Consider the following 26,157-nt stretch of genomic DNA (forward strand, 5'->3'; position numbering starts at 1 on the left):
TTTTTTTTTGTCCAATCAGCAGTTCCATACTCCTCCATGTATCTAACAGTAGTTCATTAGCAGCTTGTTGTCCTTCTGTTCAGGTGCTCCGGGGCAACTTTTGCTGTGTCCAAAGACACACAAAGGGATCTTGTTTTTCCCACTACGGTTCGGGGCTTCACAGTTTGTTTCTGTGTCAAACCAGTGTCCAATCAGGTGGGAGGATGAGTCAAGGCGAAAGGAATTGTATGTTATTTTCGCCTGTGACAGTTGGGAAAAAGGGAGGAGTGGGGTAAAAGTTTGGAGAGGGAAGGTGTGTTGAAGTGGCGAAAATGAGATTTTTGAGAAAAAAAAACAAAACTCTCCTTTCAAATATTCTACACACACACACACAGACACACACACAGCCTGGATTGTTGTGTTAAGTGGGCAGTGCTTTAACTGTACAGTTGCCCGTGTGCTTTGTCTTCATCTGCACTGAGTGGATGAATGGAGGACAGAGCCAAATGCTTCCACTTGGACATCCTTACAAAGATGGAGAATAGGTGACATATTTTTCACAGTTTTCATCAACTGAATCGGAGATGGTGTGTATATGTGTGTGTTTTTTTTCTGCTCATGGTTTTAATCTCCCGTGAACAGGTGTGTGTGCGTGATGAGCTTTTAGCTCTGTCCTCCATACCCTGCTTTCTGTTAGGCTCACAAACACTCATACAAAATTGGCACACAATCAGCACTTAAGTCTGTACACAAATGAAAAGGGTCCTCGCACAGTCCACATCCGGTCCAACAAGGCAGTCGCCTCGTCCTCAACTTCCTCACCCACTCCACCTTCTTCTACCCCTTGAATTTTTACTTCATTTTCTCTTTACCATGTGGGTCACTCACCAAAGCTGCCTGCCCGTGTAGGTGGGAGGAGCAGAGGGAACCTGCAGTGGGAAAAAATACATTAAAAATGACAAAATTATATTAAATCAGGTGTATGAACACATACGTGTGCACAGTGCAAGTGTTGGCCATGCTTTGAGTCTGCAGAGAGTGACAAAGTGTGTTCTTAATCCTCGATCACATGTCTTTGTTTAGTTGTACAGTTGTCTTATCAATAAAAAATGTGATTAAATCCTGATTAATCCTGATTAATTGATTGTGTCAGTCAGCTTGTCAGTGCTTGGCATATTAACTGCCCTGCTCTTAAAGAGCCTGGTCTGACGCAAGCCTAGCATCTGACCTTAAGCTGAAGCCTCCACAAACATGTGCTGAGATGGTATTTTAAACTCAAGCTGCTTAGGTGAAATGAAAACTGTTGTATTAAATCAACAATTTGTTTAAATACATTTTAAAACAGATTAATTCCACAGATTAATTAAGATTAACTTTGACAGCACTAAACACTGATATCGTCCTTTAAAAAAATACAACTTTTGCCGCCATCTTGCACATGGCTTTTCTTGATGAAAAGGTAACTGAGTTCCTCCTCCTCATAGTTTTTCTTTTATTTCCACACTGCCATAAGGGAAAAATGTGTTCCACAGTGTCTTGCTACATGTTTCTTTTCCAAGTCATTGATGATGTCTACATGTTCCTTTGTTTACATACTGTACAATAGACAGGATGAGCTATTGCTTGCCAAAACAGCAAAACTAGCAATAATCCTTAGAATGATATTGGTCAGTAGGTTTGCTGCATCAGCATTTATTGTGTACCTGTCTACGTGTGTGTATTATGTGTTTGATGGTGTGCTGCCCAGCACTGGATCACCTGTGTCAATTCACTGTGTGTAATGACGAGTGTCAGGCAGTCGTAAATCGCCCGGTGAGCCTTTCACACATACACAGCGACACTCAGTCATTCTCGTACACATTTACGAGTCAATGTGAGTAGACATGTATGACAAATACATCCAGGAATGTGTTTGTGTAAATATGTTAAAGTGGAAATGCACACACATACAGTACACAAACCTCTAACTAATTCTTGTTAATGGCATACGGTTAGAAAGCACAAATCTGCATGCAGTTTTCTCGTAGTGGCTGAACGAAGAAGCAGCGTGTAAGCGGCGTGTACCTGAGAGTGGGAGGAAGTACTCACCGCTCCCCCGTTTAGGATCATGGTCATCTCAGTGGGCTGGTACACGTTGCTGCGGAAAGGTGCGCTGGGCCTGGTACCGGTGTTACTGTTGTGTTGTCCAGCACCACCAGCACTCCTCAGGCCTGGCAGGATGAAAACAGAGACAGAGATTTCTCACAGTGACTCATTACAAGAAAGAAACACTTGTTGTGTAATCTCACACCACCTACATTTTTCCTTCCCTACTTATTCTAGCAGCAAATTAAAAAACTTCCTTCTGAGTCACTGCAGTCCACATTGGTGCTACTGCGTCTGCACACAGAAACCTGTCTGTGGTGTAACAACATCTAATGATCTGGTTTTAAAGATAACATCATTTATATGGAGATCCTCATTCACGCCAGTCACAAATCTATTTAAAACTTCAAATTGCTTTATGGACTTTTTACATTTTCTCAAAGACTGTTCCTGTTCTCAGGTTCAATTACTCTGTGTTGCACTCGGTTCTTCTGTTGCAGCTCCAGTTACCCTTGTTGTAAATACAAAACCTGTTGAACCCCCCTTTTTTCCTTACAACATGTCTCTGCAGTACTTTAGGATGTAAATGAACACAAAACTGACATAGTGTTGACCTGAAGACCTGAAACTAGTCTAATTTCCCCCCCTACATTCATACAGTTTTACCTTCTTCTGTTTTTACATGGTCTTTTCACCCAATCAGAGAGCTGTGCCCTTGTTTTTATATATTTTTATGACAGTATCTTACCTGCAGCACTCTCATCGTTGTATCCATAACCCTGGTTCTCCACAAACTGCCTGTGAGACAGAGGGATGTCTTCATCAAAACTGGTCTCCCGCATCCTTGTCGAGTTCTGGGAGGTGTCAAAGTAATCCGGTGCAGTGGGCTGTGGGGGGGGTCTGATGCAAATGTGTGCTTCAGGGATGGCATGGAAGATGAGCAGTACCCAGCCCTGAGCTACTAAAGCGATGGCAAGTGCGGGTTCGTTCCACTCTGGAGACTTCCCCAGCCAGTCATTGCCGTACAGGTAGAAGCCCACCCAGGCAACCCACAGCAGCAGCGACAGCAGGCAGGTCACCAGCAGCCAAACGGCATTACAGCGCCACTGACGTGTCTTTCCACATACAGCCAGGGAGGCAGCGGTCAGTGCAGCTAGCAGAAGTGCTAACACATAGCTGCAGGCTAAAGAGAAGTCCATGGGCAGATACTGACAGGCGGCCCGTCCCTCACGTAGAACGGTCAGAAGGAGCCACTCTGCAGCAATGATGCCCTGAACAGTGCTCAAACCCAGGGCCAGGCCAGTCAGGGCACACCCACCGGGGCTCCGACGCTCCCGGCCCAGCCTTCGCAGGCGCACGCCTTGCACCAGCAGACAAGAGAAGCACACAGCAAAGAAAAGCCCCCACAGGGCTCTACGGAGCAGACACAAGGTCTCATCCTCCTCGATCAGGTACGCAAAGCTCAGGCCAAACAGGCCAAGGATGCCGAAGAGCAGCAGGAGGATGGGTCCCACGCTGCTGCGCTTCTCAGCCTCACTTATGTGGCGTAAACGACACAAGAGGACAAGGGCGAGTAAGATGGCAGTCAGTGTACCACCTGTGGCCACGGATTCAACTGCCACGCCCCATATTGAGTCCAGATCACAGAGGAGGGTGAAGGGACGCTCCAGGCCCCATCCACAGCCCCTTGGGAGGGCGTCAGAGTCCTCGAAATCCTGGCTGCGAGCTTGATGGGCAACAGTGAGCAGCAGCAGGATTGAAACTGGGAGGAACGCCATTTATCTAAGGGAGGAACACAGAAAACAGAGAAGACGATAAAAAAGAGGTGCAAGGACTGAAAAACAATAGCACTCATATATGAAGAGACGAGAAATAGAATATGATGTATAATGAAGACAAACGTTTGGTTGAACCAAGCTTGGCTCAACATTAACACTGCAATATTTTTGTGTTTATTTAATTTTATCACATTCAATTAACTGCTGACACACAGAACCTGGACAGAACTGGAAAAAGAATCTGCTGCCAGCTTCTTTATCTTAACAGGTTCTGAGGAAGAGTAAACTGAAAGCTTGCAGTGTGATTAAGGTGTGTTTTTATTTTCTACTTTCATCCAGTGGTAGGAGCTGCACCGGTATCTGTGTACACCGCACACTAAAATCAGAGATATAGAGACAGGAGGTTGCAGTTTACAAGCAGTTTGACACACTATGAGGCATCTGCAGGCGTCTCGCAAAGGCACGAGGATGATGAATAACAGCACACAAATAAATGCACCGAGTCTCAGGCACAAGAACAAAGGCTTGTGCACATTTGCCAGAGCAGTGTCCCACTGGAACATGAGCAGCACTGACGTGAAATCAAAGCTGTCTTCGTTTACTGCCGTCTTTATCGATCACACAAACGCTGTTTTGTCTCATTGAGGACGTCTATGTGTTTGAATGATGTCATGGCATGTGACGAAGAAAATAGGGAGTTTCTTAACGACACACTGAATGGTCACAATGGTTATTTATACAGTACAGCGATAACAAGAGCACTGGCCATGGAGTGCGTTAGACTTTTAATGCTTCATTTCTGAATATCACCACAATGGAGGAATACTTTGGTCTTTAAAAAGAAATCTTCAAAAGTTTTTTAATTGCAGTAAAAGTATGGGTTGTCCACCAGATGGAATGGTTTGGTGGCCAACTTACACCCACTGCCAGTTGGACAGGCTCTGAGATCTCAAGACACAAGAAGTGGACATAGCCCTCGGGTGGCAAAAATGAATTACAAGAGTAATGCTATGTTAAATATATACAGTGGATTTTTACACATACAGTGTCCACTTATTTTTACACATAAATTGTATCTATTCATGTTCAACAATTGATGAAGATGGAGAAATTAGCATTTAAGACTCTCCTTGTAAACCATGTCTTTTTCTTAATCACTAAACTAGGTATATATTTTACAAATGTGCATTTTACATGTATATTACAATACAATAATGAAGTTTAAATACCACAGCTAGCGAGTCAAGCAAGGAGTAGTCTTATTTTTGTATTGCAGATTCGCCCCCTGGTGGTTAACATTAATCTGGAGTCAAGCTTTTAACCTTACTTTTAAAAATCCGACTGCTGTTCATGTTCTATATGAGGTCTTTGACACTCACACACGTTCAACCTTATTACATTTCCCTTGAGAAATTCTTTCCAACATGAGTCAGATGAGTGCAACTGTTGACACACACACACACACACACACACACACACAGATGCACACGATTCTCACTCTGTTCTTATTTTTAGGGATTCCTGACTTTCACGACAAAAACTCACTCACCAGTACGCAGCAGGCTTCACATGTCTGATTAAAATGTCAGTCAGGTGTAGTTACAGAAGATGGCCAGACTGTCTGGGGAGAGCCTGAGGTTTAATGAACACAAGACCGACTACAGGTCACAGAGCCTGGAGCCTGTGGTAGAAACAATGGAGGTGTGAAGTGTGTGTGAGAACTGTGACCTGTTTTACTGTAAGAAAATAAGAAGAAAAATGAGAGGAGGTCAGGTCACAGAGCGGTAGAGGAGGTGGGGGTTGTTGTTCTATTAACATGTAACTAGGGCTGCACTCCATTAAATATAAATATTATAATCAACCGTTATATAAAATATATGGATTTTATAACAACATGCTGTCTGTTTCTACTTTGTCTTTAGCTTTAGCCTGTGCTAAAGCAATTCAAAAGCAATTGAATTCAGATTTATTTGTACGTTAATAAGATAAGAGTAAAATGCTACGGGAGCATGTGCAGCATGGAGAACAAATTGATTTTGACGATGGCTAGTGGCCCTCAGCAGTATCATAAATCTGAGGTTGATGACCCTGGTGAGGTCCACAAAGTCGAACCACACCGGTCTAATAAAATGCTCTATCATTCACGCACCTCTTAACAATAATGTTCTTTCTCTGAACTGTCCTGTCACAGATGAAAATCTGTCACTCGCCCTTTTCTATTTCGGGCATTTCTTATAAACATCTTGCAAATCTCACAGCGAACAGAGACCAGACATAAATCACAGCAAGAGGAAGAGAAGCGCCTGGGGCTGGTGTCCTGCACATTAGCGACTGTCACTCAGTAAATCTCTCCTCCAGACACAGACACCTGCACAGATGGTACTTTTAAATGTCTCTGAGTAGGATTTGGCAAATTAACAATGTGCATTAAGGGCTTCTAGTGGCCACACATCATCAGATGAACAAAAATCGCTCAGGAAACACTTGACTCTCCTGCCCGTGCATGAGCAGCACACCTGCTGCCATTCTCCTCCCTGCTTCTTCAGTCATGTAAAAAGAAATGGAGGAAAAAGACAGAGACTCTGGCCCTTTTCCTTTTTTTTTTGCTTTGTGCTGCTGCTGCTGTCGTCGCATCCTCTCCACCCACCCATATTTTTAGAAAATGTTTCTCTTTCTCTCTCTGTCACGGCTGCACCATGCAGCCATTTCTGTCCTCCATTTACAGACCCCAGTTCTGTCAGGGAACCTCTGCTGTATTTGAAAATGGGCTGTGAAAGATGCAGTCAACCTGTCTGATCACCGTGACTATGGCTGTCACAGCAGTAGAATTTAAAACTCAATACTGGAACTCAATATCTGGTTTTGACACCCAAACCAGCTTAAATTTGGGTCGGTAATTTGAACCATGTGCAAAACCATAACAATAAACTCATATACACAGTGTACCAGGTAAATACTGTGATAACATGACTGCGTAGTACTTGGCATTGTTGTCATTGATATAGAAGTCGTTTAGCACTTACTGTCAATAGCATTTTAATCAGAAATGGTTAAATACCAGTCTGTTATATAGACGTGTTCCCTTCAAGGACGGCGGTCCAATTAAAGGTGTTACTGTGCGTGTGCGTATAAACATACTGAGTGCTATTGTCTTGTGGCTGGTTGACCTTTATCACATACTGAGTGTCAAAAAGTAACACTCGCAGGCAGAAATAGTCTCCTTGTCCTAATTAACGGTGTTACATATCCATGAAACATATCCACGTAAAATATTTCTATTTAAGGGACAATTTTTGGAACACTTTTCCACCGCTCAGTGTTGTGAACATCGACTGGTACTGGTGACATGTGTTGAGCTGCTAGCCAGACAAGACAACTGTCTGTCTGCAGTGTTGTGGTGTGAAGCTCTGTCAACAAGAGTACGATCTCCGTCTAATAATTATACCAATTAGTAAATATGTGTTAATTAAAAAAACAACGACTCTAACCCAAACAGTAAAACTTAGTGTCTTCTTCTTCTTCCTCCTACTTCTCACCATCTTCGTACATCTCGTTTCCTCTTTCCTTCTCTTAACGCAATGTATCTAATGAAACAGAGAGCCGACTAGATTAAGTTAATGCAGTTTCTGCTGCATGGTTATTGCCTGCCCGACATCATCCTCGCCATGCGATGAGGAAGAAGCCTGACGTCCATTTGTGCACAGCACTCTTCAGGCTAACATGTATGCATTTTGCACATCTCGCTCTCACACACGGCCTGTTACGACGAGGTTCAGCGCTCCCGGCTTCTATTTGCATGTAAATTCAACGTCGAGTTTTGTGGCATGTATTATGCACGTGTGTATGTGAAGGCACCGCATTCTCACACAAGGCTGAATGTGGCAAGTATGCAGCATGCATTCCTTATGGAGCCGCTGACGGCACACAACAAGAACACAAGTGAATGTGCAGCACTGCTGTCTCTCAGGCTGTGAGGACCAAGATTTATGAACCAGTCCTGTGCGTTACGACCTGCATACCATCACAGAACTACAATCTATGATAATTCGGAGGATTATCACAGTGCGCTGACCTTTGCGATACTTTATGTTGAGAAAATTAAGTGTGTGTGTGTGAAAGAGAGAGAGAGAGAGCGAGAGAGAGAGAGGCTGTCCCGCTCGCTCTTACACTACACTCAGGAGACTCTCCCATCTGTGATTAGCAGCAGAGAAGTTGCCCTCCAGTTTCTCCTGCCAGCTCTCTAGGTAAATCTCCGGATAATCTCCAGAAGCTCATGTGACTAAGAAGCCGGAGAAAAAAGGCCAAGATTTCTGCCTCGCACAGATCATGTCCTGACCTTTGTGCATGTGTTATAATTAGACAATATCCTTTTATATAAATTGGATTTACAGACCTAAGAACATGAGTACACCTGTGTAGAACAAAATCTCGATTTCACTGGGAATTTACACTGGGTGTTTATTTGGCATTTATCTGACATTGTTATGGATTTAGTTTTGGCAGATGTGTAAACCCCTGGTTCTTATTGGGCCCATCACTATATTTTTACATTCCTTTTTGCCCAATCAGGATGTCCAAAAGTGTTCAAACCAAAAAAGCGCAATTACTGCAATTCTGAGATCCTCATAAATGAGTACAGATATAAATCCCTGAACTGGAGTTTCCATGTCACCAAACTGTTCTTCTCATAAATAACCTGTCCTTTTTTGATCTATTCCACATTTCTGTTTAGATCTTTCAGAATTATAACTGGCTTAAAATATGGTCCTGGGTTGGGCGTCTGTAATACGTTTTAAAAAAGAAATTAAAGCAAAGGTTCTTTGCATATCAAAGCGCTGCCTCAACTACCCAGGGTATCTCATACTGTTCTGCATATCTTAGATAAAGTACAGAGTATATGGTTCTTTCTTCATTGTTCTCTAGCATGGAACGACATTATTTATCAGTACAGAAGAACACAGGGGGAAAAACCAGCTTGTGTCTTTGTTTACGAAACCAGCGAGGAACTGTTTCTATTTTAGGGACACTTAAATCACTAATGTGTGTGAGATTATAGCTTTACCTTTGGTGAATACAACCACAGCCACACAACAGCAGATCCTTCCCTCTGATGGTGATATTTTGTGGTGCAACAAACATGTAATTACAGCGACTTATTCACAGAGTTACCTTTGACACTGCACTGTGATTCTGTACCTGCAGTAAGATCTCCAGAATGCATGTGGATGTGCATATGTGACCTTGGACAGACGTGTGTTTGTTGAACGTTCGCCAAGGAATGCATTTAACCCACCAACACAAATTAATCCACCGTCCCTCTTAATCAAAGATAAACAACACGTCTCTCTCTCTCTCTCTCTCTCTCTCTCTCTCTATCCATGGACTGTATATATAAGTCTGTCTAAGACATCACATTACAGTGACATATTATACTGTGACTATTACACTGCAACACTGTATGACCAGAGTCCTTCCTTGGACATGTCCAGGCGTGACCCAAGGACAAGTCACTAAATGTTGTAAAACCTTAAGTACAGGTTCATTTGAGGCTGACGAGCCCACGGAATTCAGACTTTCTTTGGTCAGTTTAAAGTAAAGGTTTGCACACTGTGAATATATAAAAAATATGCAAAAAAGTTTTAAAATGTTCCCACTTTATGAACCCCCCAATGAAACCAAATCAGTGATTTACAAAAACTATTGGTGTTTCATAAGTCCTGAGGGAATGAAGCAAACTGAAGTTTTTAACACTACATTATTGAGGCATTCTAATTTGTAAACAATAAATTTCGAATATAAAAGTTGGTGAGTAATGTCAGGGTTAGAGAATACCACAATGAGGGCATCAGCAAAACCTTCAGGTTTCAGGTATGTAGAAAGCTGAAGATGAGAACATTCAGATCCTGACGTAACTAGGAAACAAGGAATAGAAAACACAAACTGCTGCACTGGCTTCATCAAACTCCAGGGAGTCATTATGTAAAAAGTGACAATGGAAATATTTTTTTCCCAAGAACCTTCAGACATTCCTGGTCATCCTTATTAGGGCCTCATTACCATGTGACTGGGCCCACAGAAAAACAGTATGCAAATCAAGGCGCTAATTACCAGAGAGCCAACACCGACCAGCGCATAAAGTATCAACAAGAATCTTTCACTGTGGCTGGATGAGCTGAACAGGAGAAAGGAAGTGGATCACAGGAACCCAGAGAAAACGGATTTGTGATAATGATCAGAGGAACAAGTGAAACGAGCAACAGACGGATGTGCTGAAGAAAACTGGAGCAAGCTTTATGACTGGGGTGCACACACACACACACACACAGAAACACACACACACAACTTCATCCAAATGCACATACGTAGGGCATCAGGCCTGAGGAGATACTGTATCATCCTGTTTCCCCCCAGAGGAAGCTAACTAACTCACAGGCTGAGAATAAACAGCTCCACTCGGCTGAATATTGATTAATGATGGAAACACAACAGAACAGTTCCAAAATAGACCCGCTAGCTTTCTGAGTTCACAAATACTTCACTTCAGTGACAGTGACTCGGAGGCATCGTGTATCATCCATCCTTTTGATCAATCCATTGACGTCCATTTCCATATAAACCATCTCGGGCTAATTGGGCCCCAGTGGGCATTTTAAGGCCATTTCTTGCAGCTACTGTACTGCACAAGGCCAGTGTGGGAGGACCACGTCTTGTAAAGGGAGACCTCCAGGTTTTAGCTGACCAAAGGAGCAGCTAAATGCAAACACACATTTGAAAGAATGCCTCTTTCCCCCCTGTTCTTTTTCATAGAATCCCCCACCACCCCCCTCCAACAATGCCGGCCACATGGGAGGATCCCCAGGGGATTCCAGAAAGGTTTTGTCTGAGGCTGCACTCAGACCATTGTTATTAAATCGTGTGTGTGTTTGTGTGTTGGTTTTTCTTACATCTTTAAGACGTTACTACTAAGACGGTTTAACACTGACCTTGTTAGTACCATTGGTTGTCATGGGGATCGTAGCAGTCGAATAACAGGGACCTATTCTGAGGGTTTTGTTGTGGACTTGATGTTAAATGTTAATTGTAGCTAAACTGAGGTTGTGGTAAGGATGGTGATAAAATCGATCTGGTGTCCCAGCCTGAGAAGCTGTGTGTGTGTCAGGCTTGGCTCAACACCATTGTTGTTAAACAGAATAAAAACGTTTTATTGTCATTTTGACCCTTATTTCATTAGTTGAGTGATGATTTCAAAAGAAAAGAAAAGAAAAAAAGTATTATCAAATGTGTAATTCAGCTAACATTTAGCCACGTTAATTCAGAACGACCTCAGACCAGTTCTAAGAAAATGTTGAATTCCTTCCAGCTGTCCAGCGTCCACCAGTGGATAAAAAAAAAAACACATTTCATGTAAATCCACAAGACTGTAGCAACATGCAGCTATTTTCGAACCAGGACAAATCCACAGCAACGCACACTTAAGTGACAGTTTAGTGCTGCACACATGACCAGTAGAAATAAACAGTGTTTTTACAAGTACAAACAACAAATGGTTTTATCCTACATCTAGCATGTAACCAGAAACAGACAACAGAAGCAGCATGGATGTGTAATCTTTGTAATAATTTGACTCCCTGACAGATTAGAGAAAGTCAAAATTGGTATCAATAATTCTTTACAGAAACTTAGTTATCTCAGTTAATGCAGATCAGTCCCCAGCTGAGGCAAAGAAATGACTGGGCTGGTCCAACTTGATTGGTCAAAAAACTCTAACCAAATTTGTCTTTTCTGTGATTTCCACATATTACAACTACTCCAAGACGTCGTGCATTTTTACTTGATAGCAACAAAAATGTGTTATTGTGACTGACGTTGGATGTTAGGGTTTCGTTTCTGATCAAGATAAATTTGGATAAGGAAGTGCCTTGGATATAGATGGATTATGGTTGGATGCTGGATGATCCCTTGTTATGGTGAGAGATGGAGTGGTTTGACTGTACAAGTAAAGAGAAGTGTGGACAGCATGTCTCTCCAAGAACAGTGACGTAACCCTGTGCAGATTTGTTGGACGTTAAAGTGTCTCATTGTGTTTTTAATATCAGTGTCAGACGCCCAAAGTGTCTCATTGTGTTTTTAATATCAGCGTCAGACGCCAGTGGTTTAGGTGTTCATTGATTATTCATGACCTATTCATCATTCATATGTAATCTATTTCAATCAATTTTAATAATTCTAAACATTAAAAAAGACGACCAAAACGTTACAGTAACTGAATGTGCCAGTGTGATTAGGACTAAATGGAGGAGAGGCCACATTAGGAGCCAGACCTGTTAATTCTCCTGGGAAGATGTACCACAGCCAATCAGACACTGAATTTGACACTGAGCTGCTCTCTTTAATTTAGACTTCACATGATTAGGACGTGGTCATGGTGGTGATGACCCATTTTGATTACGTGTCTGCAAATACACATTAGTCTAACATGTCCAAACGTCTCCTTTTCTCTCTCACACACCTTTGTACTTGGTGCATCGTCGCTCTCTCTCTCTCTCTCTCTCTCTCTCTCACCCTCATTGCTGTCATTGCTGCAGCCTGCACCTCTGTGCTGATGGAAATCCCTTTAAAAAACAGCTCATCACAACAAAACACCAACAGACGCATCCTTCAAAATCCACATACCCCCAGTGGATTCACTCATACACCGTGTGAATATCACTTACACACGTGTCCACACGGTTTCCACACTGCCCTGCCCCCCTTTCCTTCCTTCCCAATAATCAACATCATGTGGGCTACATGGTGAGGAGCACGTACCTTTACGAGTGTAAACAGATCCGATAAGAAAAACTGGACTCTCACTTGTCAGGTCTGATCCTAGAGATGAATTTACAAAAACAATTAATGTCACATTTGGGAACAAGCGAGGGGCGCAGTGTGATCCCCGCTCTCCATCCACACAGACAGGGACGCGTTCAGACCAGAGGATCCCTCCTGCTCCGGGTTTCAAACCGGAGGAACCCGGTCATTCAGCCCGTGCCTGTGCTCTGTAAACGTTGGCATGAATCCTGTATTCTGGTCCTGACGAGACCGGGCAGGACCGGAGACACTGAGGTGTCAGGATCACAGTGTGTGACAGGGATTCTTGACGTTTTTCCTCTTAAATCCTTTGTTCAGCGGTGCGCATCTTTGCTCTTCACTGCGCCAGTTGTAGCGCAGTTACGGGGGAAAAAAGACGCAGAAAAAACGCAGTTCAGTGAAAGTGTATGAAAACACGAACACGGTGAGTAACACAACCGCTGAGGCCGAGGGTTGTGTGTTCGAATGTCCGACCACTGCTCCTGACTGAGGGCATCACCGGAGAGTGCGCTCCCGATGGTAATGGTAAACCCTGTCTGTGCACATGCACGCTCACACACTGAGAGAGAGAGAGAGAGGGAGAGAGAGAGAGAGAGAGAGATAGGCCCCAATGGTCTCCCTCCCTTTAACTGCTGCTCTCATATAAATTAATTTTTATCTGACATGGGGGGAAACCACTTTGCGCACGCTCATTTAAGCACACACACACACACACACACACATAGCTATAAAGTCACTGTTGTGCAGATTTTTATCGCAAACTCTTTTTGACTTCTGAAAATATTTATTGAGATTCTTCAAATAAGTCAGAAAATAAATATACAAATACCGTAAATCATAAAATCGAGATTGATTTCCGGTTGTTTCTTTCAGAATAAAAAGAATGAACACGAAATAAATCACTGCAAATCTGGTAAAGATGACACAAATGTCATTTTCTTAGTTGACTACTGTATATGAAATAAGCAAAATGATAAGGATACATTTAAAAAAAATAAATAAAATAATTTGACAAAAATGAACTGAAAGAACTGAACTATAGCCTACATAAGATTTAACTATTGTTAGCATACATCACAAGTTCTAGGCAGTTCAATGCAGTTAGTCTTGAAACAGAAGTGTAGTGGTAAAAAGTAGTAGTGATCTACACAATGAAACAAATCTAAAAAAAATATGCCGATGTGTCCTATCTTTCCATGGAGACATAAACACATTATTTTACACATATACTCTGCTTTTAGTTGAACTTCAGTGGCCAATTTTTGGCATCCAGCTTTTATTTTGAAAAGACTGCAGTCTCTTGGGGGTTTCTTTTTCCGTTTTTCTCAGTGCATTGACACTGCTACAATCCTCTGTGATGCTTATTATTTCTGCCTGTGGTCACATGCCTGTCGCCTCAGCTGCTCCAGTCCATCTAACAGGGAGGTTTTCACCGAGCACACACACTAACCCTCTCTCCCACCTCCCCCTAACCCCCGTCCCACTCCTATTCCTACTCCCTCCCTGCTCTGTAATCCCTGCTGTGAGCTGATGGAGGTCATGTATGGCAGTGTTGTCATGGTTTCATGTAGACACATTTTTCACTACAGTGTCACACATGCAGGAGCAGAGCCATGGCCGCCATGACACATGTGAGCCAGCTTTACTGCTCATGTCAAATGTTAGCACATTCAGTTCAGTTATTCCTTATCATCAACTGATATTTTTATTTTATTTCCCTACTAAATACTGATCCAGCATTTATCATGCAGTGTTGTAATATGAATTATTTAATGAATGCAGCATTTTATCAAATAATTTGCAGAATTTCCTGTAAAATATTAAAAATAAAAACAAATAGTACAACACGTACTTACATTTTGAGCATAATGAGCATTTATGAACTAATTATTTTTTTGTTTTTATGAAATTCTCACTTATTATTAGAAATAAAATATTTTTAATAAAAGACATTTTTTGCTTGAATCATGTCTGATCCATCGATACCAGTATATTTAGGTTAATGAAGTAGTTACTGAGTGTATTCGTTGGTCGGACCATTTCAAATAAAATTTGATGTAACACTTTAGTGGTCATGGCACCGCCCCAACATCAAGGAGACACAGGAACCAAGAACCACCCACATTCTGTTCCCCACAGCTCCTCTTTTTTCACACGCACACAGAACACATAAATGCATGCAAAGTGAGAGGACACGCAGGATGAGGGCAGTGGGGAGGCGTGTCATATGGAGTGGCAGCTGAGGATGTCAGGCTAATCTGACAGGTGCAAGCTGTGAGAGTGACAGCATGGGAATAGGAGGAGGAGGGAGAGTGAGAGGGGGAGGAGATGGTCACTGCTTAAAAACCGGAGGAGTGATCAGATTAGTGGGCCTCTCACCTTATCGCACACAGACTCCCTGTAAATCAAAACAAACCCGTGCTCACGCTCGCCGTCTGCATTAGCTGTAAAAATGTGCAGAGGACAGAAAATGACTTTGGTTCTACACAGTTAATCACAATAAACTGATAATGGAGAACATGCCTCTGTAAAAGCTCTCATCAGGATAATTGAGCAATTAAGAAAATTTATTAGGCTGTGTCAGTCGTATTAGCAAAGTGTAGCGTTGTGGGTTGTGAAGATAGAGTAGATCATTTACATTGCATTTCATTTTAAAGAATGAAACTGGATTATTTCTGCAGGAACACAGATTTCCTCACAGTATAGAGGATGCAGAGTGAGTAAAGGAAGGTGATGTAATTAAATATTCCTTTCTTCAACACTATCCCTACAACTTTCTCTCACTTTAAATTCAATAATATCCCAGTCCATTCACCTTCAATCTTTGCTCTAATACACGGCCGTATTTCGTTTCACCCAAAGCACCTCGAGCTCAAAATACCACCCGAGTATCCAGCATGTACTTGCAGGGACTTCAACCTCAGATCAGGTGTCTGGGCTGTAAATGAGTCTACGACTGACGAGCTAACTAACGCAAATGACAAATGGGTTGTGAGCGACTGTAGACTGGTTAATATTGTGGATGACAAGGACTTCACCAAAGCTTTGAATCAACATCAACATCAACAGCTTAATGTTCAGCACAGAGCAGTCGGTTCAGGAATCCTGCTTTAGTATTTATGGACAGTGACAAGATAAGTGTGGATCAGTATGATCATGTGTTTGAGGCTGAGTCACTGACGACTATAGCCACACAGACAGGCGCTAGGCTAACTTTAGCTCTGCCTGCTGTGTTATTGTCTTTTAATGAGTCAGGTGTCATGTGCTGACAAGGACGTGAGTGTCTGTCATGTTTCCTCCTGGTTCATAGAGTTAATGTGTTTTTGTCTGCTGTCCACTGTCATGTCCATCGTTTGACGTTCCTTCTCTTCTTTGTCGAGATTCTGCTCAAATACACACACATGCATCGAAACACACGGCGACATCAGCGCGGCCGCTGACGTACTGGCTCCGATCTACATCTGCTTCCAGACAGAAACAAGCTCCAGAATGGAAGGCAAGCGACTTCACAGGATGCATTGACTATGACAGGATGCAGGTGCCCAAAATTAGCAGGAAGAGTGTCTAATTTTAAAGAGCAGCAACTCCCACTGTGAAAAACAAGTGCAACACAGGCAGGAGGTGAGGTGTGATCTTTGTGTTGTTTGCTGAGTGGGCTTACAAAGGATTACTGGGGAAAAGCCAGTGGAATTTCTGGAAAATAAACAAACATCTGCCTCATCTTTAGTCATGTTTATTTTTTAACACATGGGTTAGACAGTTACATAATCATGCTGCGCAAACTGTAGATCGTAAATATGAAGTGGAAGTTCCCATCGGGCTGCCAAAGTAAAACCTCTGAAAAAAATTGGAAGTTCCTTCACTAAATGAGACTCTTCACACATCACATTTTAGGGTCAATAAAAAAACTATTAACATTTTATGGTTCCTATCAGTGTTTTTAAATCTGCCTGAGTTCTATTTAGAAATGGTAGAATTCTCAGCTAACATTCAAAAGTTTCCGTATTAAAAATCCACCTCCTGCCAACTCCCAGTGTTTCACAACGTTGGAGAGTTACCTCAGAGCAGTGTCTATCACTGTGATGATTTCTTATGGAGGAGGCACCTCAGTGTACTCACTGGAAACCAGCACTGTCTGTTTAGTACATAATCTTTACACCTCTACTGCCACAGACGCTAAATATGCAAAGGTCACGACCTTTGGATATGGAATACCCAGTCAGAAAGAGGGTTGATATTAAAGACAATCTCAATCAGATCCTGTTGGGTCACTGTAACATACATTAATGTTGACAAAGAATGGAAACAGGAAAGACACACACACACACACACACACACAGAGGGGATTTATCTGGCCTGTTCACAGACCACCGCATGAAGCCCACCAGACTTTGTTTTCGTTCACTGAGCCTCTCTGTCAGTTCCTCCAGCATCTCAATGGCCCTCAACAGGATTTACCCCCATCAAGGTCGAGGTGAGGTCAGTGGAATAAAGGCAGCGCCAGAATTTACCTTCCTCCTCCTTCTACCAGTCACTGCCGTCACATGGTGAAAGGGTCATTGTTTTATAAGCCCGTCTCAAACCTTTAAGGACCTGGCTGTGGTCAGGGGTAAGAGTAAAAAGGGGCTTCTGTTTTTTATCAACCAGACACAAATGTCACCCAAACAGAGATTAGTTTTATTTACAACGACCAGCAGAGATCAGCTGAGGTCGTGATCTGATTCAACCGCAGAAATTCAACCTATTTTAAGGATCTTTTTTGTTGGGTCATTTCTTGACTTTTTACAGGCTGAATATTAAAGTTTTACTTACAGTATTTACTTTATTATTTCTATTTTTCCATATAGTTTCAGTAAAATTGCTCAGAAAAATATACAGCAATACTTTAACCACCAACAATACAATAGTTTCTGCAAATTGCAAACAACAAAGAAACAGTTCTTATAAGGCCACAGCAAGGGTTAGCTCAGATGGCTAACAGCTTAAGTATCTTACTTATCTTCTGTATTAGTAAGATAAGTGACAGTAGATACTTAAGAATGGAACAAGCTCAGGTGACAACGATTTTGTTTTCATGAACTTTGTTCACACAACAGGAACAAGAAAAGATCATCCGCTGCCCTGCACTCATGTCACTCTGAAGGCAAGTGAGCTGAAGCGTGTTTAACTTCAACATGTACGTCAGTGACTCTGGCGAGATCTTTCGACAACACAACTGCTTTGTGAGTTTGTCCAAAGTCCAAAGTTTGTCTTCTCTAACCATCCTTTCAGTTTCCAGTCCTTGACTTCTCAAAAGGAAGCTGCTCTAGAAGTGAAGCAGGGTGGAGAGGAAACATGTGTCGCCCACTTTTATTGTAGATTCCAGAGATCCTGGGATCCTTGACACCATCACACATGCTTTTTTTCAGACAGCAGAGGACCAGCACTGCTCTTAGCTATGACATAAAGGGTGAAAGTGTCGGTCATTTTTGGGGGGGTGTTTATTTACGGTGATGGATTATCTATGTGATAGGGCTGGGGACACATGTTTACCCACGTGTTCAAATTCAGTGACACCAACACTTTGCCGAACTCTTAACCCAGCCGTAGAGTAACATTTGATTAGTGCAGAGTAAAAGCCATTTGACACTGAGTGCTTTCACTTCCCTCCATCTGTAATGGCTTTGCTCATGTGTCTGAGGCCTTTTCATTCACATCTATTAAAAGCAGGCTCCAACAATCTGTCCACACTGTAACTAAATTCTCCTCTGGTTCAACATCACAAATCCCATGTCTCCACGTCTGTTTGTGCTGTTCATCTGTGAATTATTTTTTTCTCTCCCTCTCTTCACTGCAGCCTTTTGTTTCTCCATCCTCTCAAGCAGCTCTCACTCCGACTCTGGTTCCTGTATTCTGCTGATTGGTTTCCTCTCAGCATCTGCGCCCCGTGTTTACGTCTCTGGTTATTCAAATGTCGTCTTGGTTTGGACAATAAACTGTGCTATTGTGACAATATTCGAGTGAAACGCTCAGCTGCTTAGAGGAGATGAATCTAATGTTTAGCTGAACCTGTTTGGACTGTGTCTGCGTACGTAAGCTCCGGCATATAAATGGAGCTGGCAGGAGCAGACTCAGGAAGGAAGGAGCTCCACACAAATTAATCTCCACTGGACGGCCCAGCAAAGGAGCACAGCCATTTTTGGGAGCAAAGAGCCATCTCCTAGGCGAGTACCATGGCAACAGCTAACGTGGGCCCCAGCCTTTGGAGCTGTCCTTTTCAAGCGCCTGATCAAAAGTGGCAGTCCAGGTTTTTTGTTGTTCCGTGGCGTCTCTCACTCTCTCTCTCTCTCAGGCCCATTCTTCCACCTCTCCTTTTCTCTTCCCCTGCATGACATGGTCCCGGCCTGGTTGGGCACAGAGGCTGTGAGAAGACTGCAAAGGGCAAGTGTCTGTGGGAAAATGTTGCCAGACAACACGGGGCTATGTGACCCTGCAGGCGGGGCAGGCAAATAACTCCTGTGTGGGACAAACCAAGAATATACAACTGGTTTACATAATGAGTAGAGATGGCAAAAATAAACCTTAATTAGCATAAGTGCAAATTTGCTGTTGAATACTTGCGGAAGATTGAAGGAGACTGGAAAGTCTTTCCAAACGCACTGATCGCCTGGGCTAGATTTTGAAAAGTCAAAATTACTGAGGACCAATTTCTTGAAAAGCTATAACGAAGGGCAGATGTGTTGATAATTAAACAACTTAAGGGTTGTGGGATCAATTCCAGACTTGATAGTTTATCTACCATTGCAGCTTAGTCATCAGTCAGTAGATGCTAAGACAGGCCACTTTAGCATTTAATATTTATTTTACTGGCAAATAAATTAAGTTTTCCTTGAAATACCTTAATAACTATAATAAATAACATTGAATTAAAAGAAATTTGAATAAATCAAACAATTCAAACCATTTCTCATCTACAACTACAGTTTGTCTATATGTCATATATGACACTGACATTCAGTCACTATAGCACACTACAGAAGTACAAACACACTTTTGTAAGGTACGTCGTTGTGTTTTATTACATTATTACAAACAGTAATAATGACTGTTACATGGAGCAGCCGTTACAATAGTCACTAAAACGGTCATTTACCATCACTTTAATAGTTAATGTGAAGTATTTCTCATCACCCATCGTCCGTGTCTTCCTGCTGCAGTTTGTGTTCAACTACCTGTTGTGTGAAAAGGGAGCCACCTAGTGGATATATGATGAACTCCATACCAGCAATGAAAGCAATTGATTAGAATGAGAATATGTTTATACACTTAACACGTGACCAATGGCTAAGGTCCGGCTCTTTTTGTTAATTCTGACTAGCATTTCATAGTTTGTAGTGAAACTAAAACACTGAAACTTTGAATCAAGCTAAGTCTGAAAGGTTGGAATCGTTTTTGGGTATTTTTGCCTTAAAACGCCACCCACGCTTGATCGCTCACATCATTAGCAATAAGCTAAAGTTTTGTGTAGACCTATTGCTTGACTTTATACTACGTAAATGGTAGTTGTTGTTTTTTTAAAATTAATTAAAGACAATTAATGAAGCAACTTCAAGTTGTTTATATTACCCAAATAACCAGAACCTCTCAGTGTTTTCCTGCATATACTCCAGTGTGTTAGAATAATATACAAGTAAAAGCACTTAATTTAAACTACTACACTGTCTTTACTACGTATACTTTTTTTTTTCCTCTGGTAAATGTGCTTTGCCATTAGTCAAACAGATGGGTGGATATTATCACCAGACAATAAAACAGATAAATAGTTACACTATTGAGGAATTGCAGAGACACAATGATCTCCTTAATTCAGTTTAAACTAAATTTTACACTTACATGCTCTCCCTGACTGCTCCACATTAACGGGAGCTCATGAATGACTGCAGCCAGGCCTGGTATCGAGACACCTTCTGGAAGATGAAGCCTTTGCTACAGTCGGAGTCTAGCGGCTGGCTCACCACACCAGTCAGGAAGAACACCCCCCTGTGCAGGGTGAGCAGGGGGCTGCCGGAGCTCATGCTGCAGTCGGCGTTGGCTCGTGGAAGGGTGCAACCCATTTTATTGGTCAGCAGGTCAGGGTGAGTCGCCAGACACTTGGGCAGTTTGTTGTACACCAGCTGGTTAAGGGTGAGTGCGCCAGTGAGAGCGGGGTCTTCTTTGCTCTCCCTCCACCCGGTGATCACGGCAGGCAGGTCTCCGGCCATCAGGATGCTCTCCGCGAAGTCTCTCTCTGGCAGACAGGCGGGAAAGATGTTTTTCTTAAAGACGATGCGATCGCGGAGCTCAAGCACAGCTAGGTCATTTTCAGGACGGCCTTCAACGTAGCGTGGGTGGACGTGGATCAGTTTGACATAAACAGTCTGCTCCCCTTCCTCATAGCGAGTGGTGCGTTTGCCTGAACAGGTCGAAACAAATGAGAGAGTTTGAGATGTTTCTCTGACTGGTACACACACCTGTCTGTTATTCATCTGCTCCGACTGCTTCTCATGTTATCTCAAGTGTTTGTCGTGTGCTGTCCACTCACCCACAGCCACTTGGAAGTTGATGTACTTTTTTGCACACTTAGCTGAAGTCAGGACTAGGTTCTCCTTCAAAATGACACCACTGCAGAACCCTTCTGACTCGGAACTCTTCAGGAGAGCCTGCATCCAGCACAGTGAAGGTCATTAAAATCCTGATAAGGTCATTGCATGTAATGAGTCCATGAAAACCATCCTACCTGCCAGGGACACTCTGTGGTTGTACAGGCCAGTCCCTCAAAGTTGTTGCGAGCGTTGCTGGACATTCTCTCCTCCCAGCGACTCACACTGTTTACTTTGCCACAAGGATAATTGACTACAAAAAACAAGAACGGTGACAATGACGTTTCACATACATGATGGACTGCTTTACTATACTAAACTTTTGAACGCATGGAAGCCAAGAAGATAACAGAAATGGCGCCCCCCTTTGGTAGATAGGACTACTGTCAAGCCCTCCCTCTCACAGATTTACAGCTATGACTGACCAGTATTATTTGTATATAACAGCATCCAGCACTTTCTGCATACTCTCATTTGTGACGTTTTAGATCCGACATACAAATGGAACCCAGTCTCACGCAATTTTAGTTTGTAATGTTCATTTTAAAGCTTGGTTCTAACAGCGAAACAATGTCACTTTTCTTTTCTACCTAAGATATGGTCTGACTAACACTAGCACCAGTGCTGGAGGTCAAATCATGCGTTTTCCTGTAGTGTAATATACTACAACTACACAGACGAACCTGCAGACTCGCACTTGTTCTTGTCTGTTCTGCTGAGTTTCCATCCATGTGCACAGGAACACTCGTAGGATGTGTAGCCTGGTTTACAGAACTGAGAGCAGCCCTTGTTCTTTTCCAGGGTGCACAACGTTTGGTCTGTGTGACAAAAACAGTTTTTAGTGCATACACCAGAATTGATCAGCAGTTACAATCACAGACAACAAACAACAACAGCATCATCATCTCCTTCTCACCACTTTCACAGTGCACCCCTGTGAAACCCGTCTTGCAGACGCAGTCGTAGCCTCCCACGCTGTCCGAGCAGAGGGCTCCGTTTTTGCACGGCTTCTCTGCACACTGGTCTCCATCTAAACACAGACGCTGAGTCTGAGAAGATCTAATGCAGAGCTAATGACTTTGCAGCGATGGAAAATTATTTTATGGCAGCACTTACCAACATAGACTGACCAGAAAATATCCTGCAGGCAAAAACAGTTGAAGTCAGTGCACAGGTGGAGCAGAAACGAGACCATAAAGGAGTAAACAAACACCCACCGTACTATACGTGTCTTGAAAGAATCTTCTGGCTTCCTCATAAGTGCAAACCTTCTCCATGCAGGCCTGCTCCATGTTTGAAGCCTGAGCAGCGACACTCCTCTTCTGAAGGGAGATCACTGTGTTTGCCTGCTCCTTGTCCAAAAAAACTAAAAAAAAGCCCAAACAAAAGCAAAACAGAAGCAGACAGAAGTTCAACATGTTGTTTATAAATATGTTCTTTTTTTCATGGATTGTCATGACCCATATATATATATATATATATATTGGGTTTCAATTTGACAGGCTGTTGGACAAAAAATTGCTGCCCTCTGCCAGGGTTTTCTGTAAACAATTTAAGTTTTTTTCTATTAGAAAAGTTTATTTATTTTCCCTTTTAATACCAAATCAAATGTTAACAATGATTAGCAGAATGACAAACATTTAAAGTATTTGCAGCTCTGTACTAGAATATAATATGCAGCATTAAATCGTACATAAAAATGTCAGAACCGAGCAAATCATCTCCTGCATCTCAACATATCCAGTTTCTGAATCCGTTCTTGTTTTTCTCTGCGTAAGTAGGACAGAGGCTGAAATGTCACCATCTGAATTCTGTCATCTTGACCTGCTTCTCCCCCTCTGCGTGTGTGTGTGTGTGTGTGTGTCTCTGGTCCTCTCACCTGTCTGTGGCATTTGAATTGCAGTCACAGCCCCAGCCAACAGACACAGCAGAGCAGTGGATGTGGTGGAGGAGCCCATGATGACACTGAAGTATGACCCAGATCTGAGGCAAGAGGCCTGTGCAGCAGCGATGGATGAGAACTCCTGGAAAATAATTTGGATTTTTTTGTAGAGGATAATAACAATGAAGGAAAAAAACCCCAAAAATATCTAAAAGGTGTTCCTGAAAAGTAGGTCTGTCAAGGCCATTTACTTGGTTCACCCTGGCTTAGTAAAATAATACAGTCAAATTATTAGACCATCCTAAGAAAAGAAAAGCAGGATCTACAGTCTATTAGTCTGCAAAATGGGACAAGCCCTGACTACACTTACTTCTTTTAGATTAGTTAGACTAATAATGTAATCTTCTTAATGTAATGCATTTTTTAAAACACTCTGGAAATATAGTGAAAGTAAGTATATTCTTTTAGGAGGAAAATCGTATTGTCCTGCATTCAGGCTTCTCTGTTTACACTGTTTTTACTCTTTACAAAAAAAATTCTAAACGAGGTTTTCTACGTTGTTATGAATATCAGAGGTGTACAGGAGTGTTCACCTGTTTGCGGGAATTTTGTCAATCTGGCAACCCCGAGGATATAACATGAGCCACTGCTTTGTAAGACAATAACATTATTATATTAAAAGTCTTAATGGCAGCTATGTCTGATTGGTGTTAAGGAGTGAGCATCCCTGGGCCTGACACACCCTGGTTGTTGTTGTTTGTTTGTTTGTTTAGCTCATTGTAACCGAACGCAGCCTGGCTCTTATATAAACGTCCAATGGTTCTACGGTGTTTATGCTGACGACGGTTTCTACCGCTCAGCAAATGGGCAGTTTTTGACCTTTATAATTTGTTGCAAAACAAAAATGGAGGACGGCTGCTGGGCTAAATGGACGCGCAGCTAACATGGTCCACGATAAAACAGTGAAAAGCCGTGTCCAGTTCGACTCACAGCAGCAGGCCAACATTACAGACTTCTGTCAGGAATACTACAATTTCCTACCGCTTTAGGACTCACAGTCCCGGCCTGCTCCCTTTTCCTGCTCCTGCTGCTTCCGCTTGAAATGATCGGGCCTGTGGATCCACTGTAACGGATGTTGATGATGGTGGTGATGATGGTGAGGCTCCAGCTGTGTTTACTGCTGGCTACGGATGTAGTTACTAAATTGTTTCAACAGAGGGCGCAATTAGACAGCGCAAGCTCTGGTGAATTTTTGCAAAGATCCCATTTAGAAAAACTGCCTGAGATTATATACGACTTTTTAATCTGTTTAGACTAAAAAACAAAGTCTCCACTAAACTTAAAACAAGCATAACATCATACACAAACATTTTTTAATTATATTTTTAGATGTATTGCCACTATGTCTGCTATTTAATATCTAAGGAGAAATTTAGATTTAGATTTGGTGTGAAATAAAAATAAAAATCATGCCAAATATTTGAAGTTTTGTGAGATACTGAGATACAACAGGCATTATATTATTATACATTTCAAACAAGAAATATTGTTGTCACTGGGGAAACAATTGACTATTTCTGAAGGAAAATTCTGGCTCATATTCTTTATATTCTGCAGAACGTTTCAAGTGAAGTTTGTGTTAAATGGTCACCCCTCACCCCACTTACTGCTGCCGTCTTTCGCTTCCTGTGGCTTTGGTGTTCGGAATCATTCATGAATGTTTTTTGGGGTATTTTCTTGCACAAATATTGAATACAAATATTGAAACAAGTACACAACTAGTAAACAAGAAGTCCAGCCTGTGAAAATGTCTGACCATCTCTGCTGATGTCCTCACCAGAGTGTGTGTGTGCAACCAGAAAGGCCTTATTTCACATTGATCAAACAAAGTAGAACGCCATCATCTATGATCAATAACAGAAGCCACACTGCAAACAAACACTCACAATCTGGAAAACAGCCAATCAGCAGACCAGGGGGGCTCCACAGCACATAAGCTGGCTGAAAGCCTGCTGAAGGCAGACGAGCAAAAAAATCAAAGTAGACAAAAAGGATTAGATGGAAACTGTTGACAAACTGAACACAGGGCTGCTGTAAACGTTTTGGCAGAAGTAGTGAAGAAGAAATACCAAAAAGTACAAAATCAATAACATTTACAATGGAAATGTGAAAACACTTGGAATGCACAAAGGAAAATGGTCCCAGCATATAAAGTACCTGCCTTTTTCACACTAGGGTCAATGGGTTTAAAAGTTTTTAGTCGGAAAGGTCATTAAACTCTGTAATAAGCGGTTGAGAATATAGGCCATCAGAGCTACAGCAGTTAAAGCCAAACTCTCCACAGTGGCCTTATTCAATAGATTTGTTTGTGAGAACAATGTAATTTGCAGACAGGGCCTCAGGGCTTCAGTCTCAGCTGCAGCCGCGTTAACTGTCTCCATTTCCCAAGTCTAATGACAGAACGGTATTATGAGAACTTTCTCGGCCCAGCTGGTCTCTGGTGCTGGGCTGCCCGGTCTGGAGAGACCCATCCAAGGGTTGTGACCATGGAGGAAAAGCCTGCCTCGGCCTGCACAGCCGCCAGCTATTATGGATGTGTAAATTTTATCGCCTGAGATAAACAAGTTGTTGATTATGGGATGTGAGGTCAAATACAAGCTCATGCACAAGTCCCCACGTGTGTCTCCAGGCAGTGTTGAATTACTGAGTCCACTCGACGGGGACTTGAACCCATGGGGACTTAACCTGGACACCACTCAGATTGTCCTTTCATCAAGTAGAATGAGCTTTTATTTATGGCAAATGTACTCTGCATTTAACCTATCACCACGTCTCTGAAGAGAACCTGATGCTTTGAAGAGCACCAAGGGGACAAAGGAATATGATGCCTATGTTTTATTATTTTTTGTTTGTTTTTTTGTGATAAAATTTTTAATTTTATTTTATTTTGAGGAAAAATATTAAC

The 26,157-nt window shown here is 42.2% G+C and overlaps 2 protein-coding genes across 4 annotated transcripts; both read right to left on the minus strand.

Moving 5' to 3' along the window:
* gprc5ba (G protein-coupled receptor, class C, group 5, member Ba) lies at positions 1–13,458 on the minus strand. 2 transcript variants are annotated; one of them, XM_008329840.3, is made up of 4 exons: positions 12,651–13,458; positions 2,813–3,846; positions 2,044–2,189; positions 1–908 (listed from the first exon to the last, which is right to left on the minus strand). In XM_008329840.3, exons 2-4 carry the CDS (start codon positions 3,840–3,842, stop codon positions 864–866), a joined length of 1,221 nt encoding a protein of 406 aa, XP_008328062.1. In that variant the 5' UTR covers positions 3,843–3,846; positions 12,651–13,458; the 3' UTR covers positions 1–863. The 2 variants fall into 2 exon arrangements, with proteins under 2 accessions (XP_008328062.1, XP_008328063.1); XM_008329841.3 differs by having other exon boundaries at positions 2,068–2,189; positions 12,651–13,454.
* Positions 13,459–19,722: 6,264 nt separating this feature from the next.
* On the minus strand, positions 19,723–24,390 carry proza (protein Z, vitamin K-dependent plasma glycoprotein a). Of its 2 annotated transcripts, none has more exons than XM_008329838.3 (9): positions 24,234–24,390; positions 23,190–23,334; positions 22,528–22,676; positions 22,427–22,451; positions 22,227–22,340; positions 21,994–22,128; positions 21,448–21,563; positions 21,253–21,370; positions 19,723–21,123 (listed from the first exon to the last, which is right to left on the minus strand). In XM_008329838.3, exons 2-9 carry the CDS (start codon positions 23,266–23,268, stop codon positions 20,588–20,590), a joined length of 1,272 nt encoding a protein of 423 aa, XP_008328060.1. In that variant the 5' UTR covers positions 23,269–23,334; positions 24,234–24,390; the 3' UTR covers positions 19,723–20,587. The 2 variants fall into 2 exon arrangements, with proteins under 2 accessions (XP_008328060.1, XP_008328061.1); XM_008329839.3 differs by having other exon boundaries at positions 24,249–24,378.
* Between the last annotated feature and the right edge of the window lie 1,767 nt (positions 24,391–26,157).

The sequence above is a fragment of the Cynoglossus semilaevis genome, chromosome 17 (assembly GCF_000523025.1).
Source record: "Cynoglossus semilaevis isolate Cse_v1.0 chromosome 17, Cse_v1.0, whole genome shotgun sequence".
NCBI lineage: Eukaryota > Metazoa > Chordata > Actinopteri > Pleuronectiformes > Cynoglossidae > Cynoglossus > Cynoglossus semilaevis.

Excerpts from the sequence above, each read along its gene's own strand:
- proza (XM_008329838.3), bottom strand. The coding sequence starts at position 23,268 with ATGGGCTCCTCCACCACATCCACTGCTCTGCTGTGTCTGTTGGCTGGG. Across the intron at positions 22,452-22,527 it reads TTCAAGACACGTATAGTACG|GATATTTTCTGGTCAGTCTA; the intron begins GTGGGTGTTTGT and ends TTTTGCCTGCAG. Across the intron at positions 22,129-22,226 it reads AGGGGTGCACTGTGAAAGTG|ACCAAACGTTGTGCACCCTG; the intron begins GTGAGAAGGAGA and ends TTTGTCACACAG.
- gprc5ba (XM_008329840.3), bottom strand. The coding sequence starts at position 3,842 with ATGGCGTTCCTCCCAGTTTCAATCCTGCTGCTGCTCACTGTTGCCCAT. Across the intron at positions 2,190-2,812 it reads CAACGATGAGAGTGCTGCAG|GCCTGAGGAGTGCTGGTGGT; the intron begins GTAAGATACTGT and ends TCATCCTGCCAG. Across the intron at positions 909-2,043 it reads GTACTTCCTCCCACTCTCAG|GTTCCCTCTGCTCCTCCCAC; the intron begins GTACACGCCGCT and ends TTCCCACTGCAG.